General features: G+C 38.7%; 1 protein-coding gene across 1 annotated transcript in view; it reads left to right on the forward strand.

The window, feature by feature from the left end:
- Positions 1-3,793, forward strand: part of MIPEP (mitochondrial intermediate peptidase) — a 227,067-nt gene that overhangs the window by 28,843 nt on the left and 194,431 nt on the right. Inside the window, exon 7 of the mRNA XM_006083649.3 lies at positions 3,054-3,228. Coding sequence (XP_006083711.1) covers positions 3,054-3,228 — 175 coding nt within the window. The remainder of the gene's footprint in view (positions 1-3,053; positions 3,229-3,793) is intronic.

Raw genomic sequence — 3,793 nt, forward strand, 5'->3', positions numbered from 1 at the left:
TCTTATATATTTATTTTAAAAATATTTTAGTGCTGCCTAAATCATTTTTTTAGGGTCTACAGGGGTGGGCAAACTTTTTGACTCGAGGGCCACAATGGGTTCTTAAACTGGACCGGAGGGCCGGAACAAAAGCATGGATGGAGTGTTTGTGTGAACTAATATAAATTCAAAGTAAACATCATTACATAAAAGGGTACGGTCTTTTTTTTTTTTTAGTTTTATTCATTTCAAACGGGCCGGATCCGGCCCACGGGCCGTAGTACGCCCACGGCTGGTTTAGAATCTGTTAATAGCTATTGACTCCTTTTCCAGAAAGACTTCCATTTGTTTTCACATGATGCCCATCATGAGCCCAGGTCCAGGTGCCTGTTTAGTTTTCTAGTAAAAACTGAAAATTTATCTCTTGTCCTCCGGTAGACCTGAACTATAGTTTATATTTCATTCGAAATATTTGTGTCACCCCTTTGCTACACATTTTTTCCATAGATTGTGTGTCCTAAAAGTGTTACTGCCAAATAAAATTCCCATAGATGTTCCAACACCATCTCCAACATCACCTATGGCTATCTGAGGACCAGACAGTGAGAGTCTGACAGTGAGGGCCAGGCACAAAAGAGAGAATATGTGGTCCTGGCCTTATGGGCTCCAGTCTAGTTCTCACCACTCCACTGCTGTCGTTCTCTAGATACCAAAGTATTTGCAAAATTCAGAACTCTTAAAGTGTTCCCCCTTCTGGAAGTTCTCTACATTTTGTGAAGAATTTTAATAATTCCTTTCTCCTCACCTTTTTAGTATAATCTTCTAAGATAGTATATTTTCTCACCTACATTTCAAATACTTAACTTTTAATCTAAAAATACTTTTAAACATTGTATTGACTAGATTCAACTACAGTCTCTTAACTAAGCGGTCTTTTGGGGGATAGGGAAAGATTCTGTACTTCCTAATATTATTCATCTCAAAAATTAGTTATATAACCTAGACATAAAATAGAACTCTAGAAATTATGTAAGTCTTAAAGCATGTAAACACTATACAACATAGGATAATCTTTTTGTCTAGATATTAAATGTCTATCAAAAATAGAATTAACATATTGCAAGTATGTTATACATTTAGTACATAAATAATATATTCAATATTCATTTTATTATTTAATACTAAAGGCCTGGTGCACGAAATTCATGCGGGGGGTGGGGGGGCAGTCCCTTAGGCCGGCCTGCACCCTCTCCAATTTAGGACCCCTCAGTGGATGTCTGACTGCCGGTGTAGGCCCCATCTCTGCAGGGATGGGGCCTAAACTGGCAGTCGGACATCCCTCTCGCAATCCGGGACCGCTGGCTCCTAACCGCTCACCTGCCTGCCTGATCGTCCCTAACACTCGCCTGCCTGCCTGATGGTCCCTAACCACTTGCCTGCCTGCTTGATTGCCCCTAACTGCCTCTGCTTGCTGGCCTGATCACCCCCTAACTGGTCCCTGCCAGCCTGGTCACCCCCTAACTGCCCCCCTGCTGGCCTGGTCGCCCCCTGACTGTCCGGAAGGAAGTCGGATGTCCGGAAGATGTCCAGTCAACCCGGCCTAATTAGCATATTATCCTTCTATTAGTATAGAGCTTATGAAACTATAAGTCAAATATTAATGTTGGTTTACTATCTTTATAGACATCTATATGTCTATTTAATAGACATCTACCAGATGTACTGGTTAATAATGCGGATTTTTTTCAGTAGATGGAGTTACACATATGTTGATATATATGCGATTTGATATGTATGCTATTTTGTTGTATTGACAACAAGCTTCAAAACTTCTTCCTATGTCAAATTTTCTGAAGGTGTTAACATCATAGATATTTTTATGCTTAAAAATGTTGAATTTCGTGCCAAAAAAAGAGCATTTGCGGGAAGTTTTAATTCATTATTTTGAAGAGAAGTGCTGCTGAAGCTTATGGGAAGTTTATGGTGAACATGTTCCATCTCAAGATACTTGTGAACTCTGGTTTAAATGCTTTAAAAGTGATGATTTCGATGTGAAAGACAAAGAACGTCCAGGTCAACTGAAAAAGTTTGAAGACCAACAATTACAAGCATTATTGGATGAAGATGTGTGTCAAACTCAAAAACAACTTGCAGAAAGTTTAAACTTTGCTCATCAAACAATTTCTGATCGTTTACAAGCAATGGGAAAGATTTTAAAGGAAGGAAAATGGGTGCCATGTCAGCTGAACAAAAGACAAATGGAAAACTGAAAAGTCATCAGTAAAATGTTGCTTCAGTGGCAAGAAAGTCTTTTTTGCATCGAATTGTGACTGGTGATGAAAAGTGGATTTATTTTGAGAATCCCAAATGCATAAAATCATGGGTTGATCCAGGTCAACCATCAACATCAACTGCAAGGCCAAATCGCTTTGGAAAGAAGACAATGCTCTGCATTTGGTGGGATCAGGAAGGTGTGGTGTATTATGAGCTTCTAAAACCAGGTGAAACCGTTAATACTGATCGCTGCTGACAACAAATAATCAATTTGAACCACGCTCTGATCGTGAAACGACCAGAATGGGCCAGAAGACACGGCAAAGTAAATTTGCTTCATAACACATCATCACACACTTCAAAACCAGTTAAAGACACATTAAAAGATCTTGCCTGGGAAGTATTAACCCACCCACTGTATTCACCAGACCTTGTTCCTTTTTAGATTACCACTTGTTCAGATCGATGGCACATGCACTTTTTGAGCAGCACTTCAAAAGGTATGAAGAAGTGGAAAATTGGGTCTCTGAATGATTTCCCTCAAAACAAGAAAAGTTCTATAGGGATGGTATCCACAAATTACCTGAAAGATGTGGGGGATGTGTAGCTAGTGATGGACTTTACTTTGAATTAAGGACTTTTGATGATTCTCTTGAAATTATGGGTTTTCTTTGATTACAAAATCTGCATTATTAACTGGTATACCTGGTATATGGTTATTAAATTAGTTGTACAATATTGCTTAAATGCCTTTAAATAACTTTTACTCCCCCACTTCCGCCCCCATATAGCGTAAAAAGAGCAGTGGACCTGAATGTTAAAATCTTGGATTTGAGTAGTACATTTCTTATGGGAGCCAACTTTCCCAACAAGATTGAGAAGCATCTCTTACCAGAACACATTCGCCAGAACTTTATACTTGCTGGAGATCATGTAATTATTGATGGTCTACATGCAGAATCACCAGATGACTTGGTATGTGTATTCCATTTTCTTATAGTTCAGATCCCATCTGTGTGCTGCTACTATCTTAAACCAAGCCCAGATTCAGTGATAATATAATACTACCATTACAAATACTTCAGTGTTGCTAAAATTTTTAACTTTGGGATTATTAATTCCATAAATGGTTTGAATGATGAAAATGGGTTAATTATTCATGTCTTATGAAGAACTCAATTTTAAAGTATGATAAATAATAATGATTTTCTTTTCTTTTTTTAATCCTCACCCAAAGGACATGTTTTTACTGATATTAGAGAGAGAGGAAGGGAAGGAGGGAAGGAAAAGAGGGAGGGAGGGAGAGAGAGAGAGAGAAAGAGAGAGAACATCCATGTGATAGAGAAACATCAAATCGGTTGCCTCCCATACATGCTCCGATAAGGGATCAAACCCACAACCTAGATATCTGCCCCTGACCAAGAGTCGAACCCACATTTTGGTATACAGGACAATGTTCCAAACTGACTGGCCACCTAACTAGGGCTGAACTACAGAATTTTTAATGCCTATTAGTCATCACTTCACCTGGTTAAAGGTG

The sequence above is a fragment of the Myotis lucifugus genome, unplaced genomic scaffold (genome assembly GCF_000147115.1).
Source record: "Myotis lucifugus unplaced genomic scaffold, Myoluc2.0 scaffold_7, whole genome shotgun sequence".
NCBI classification, from domain to species: Eukaryota; Metazoa; Chordata; class Mammalia; order Chiroptera; family Vespertilionidae; genus Myotis; species Myotis lucifugus.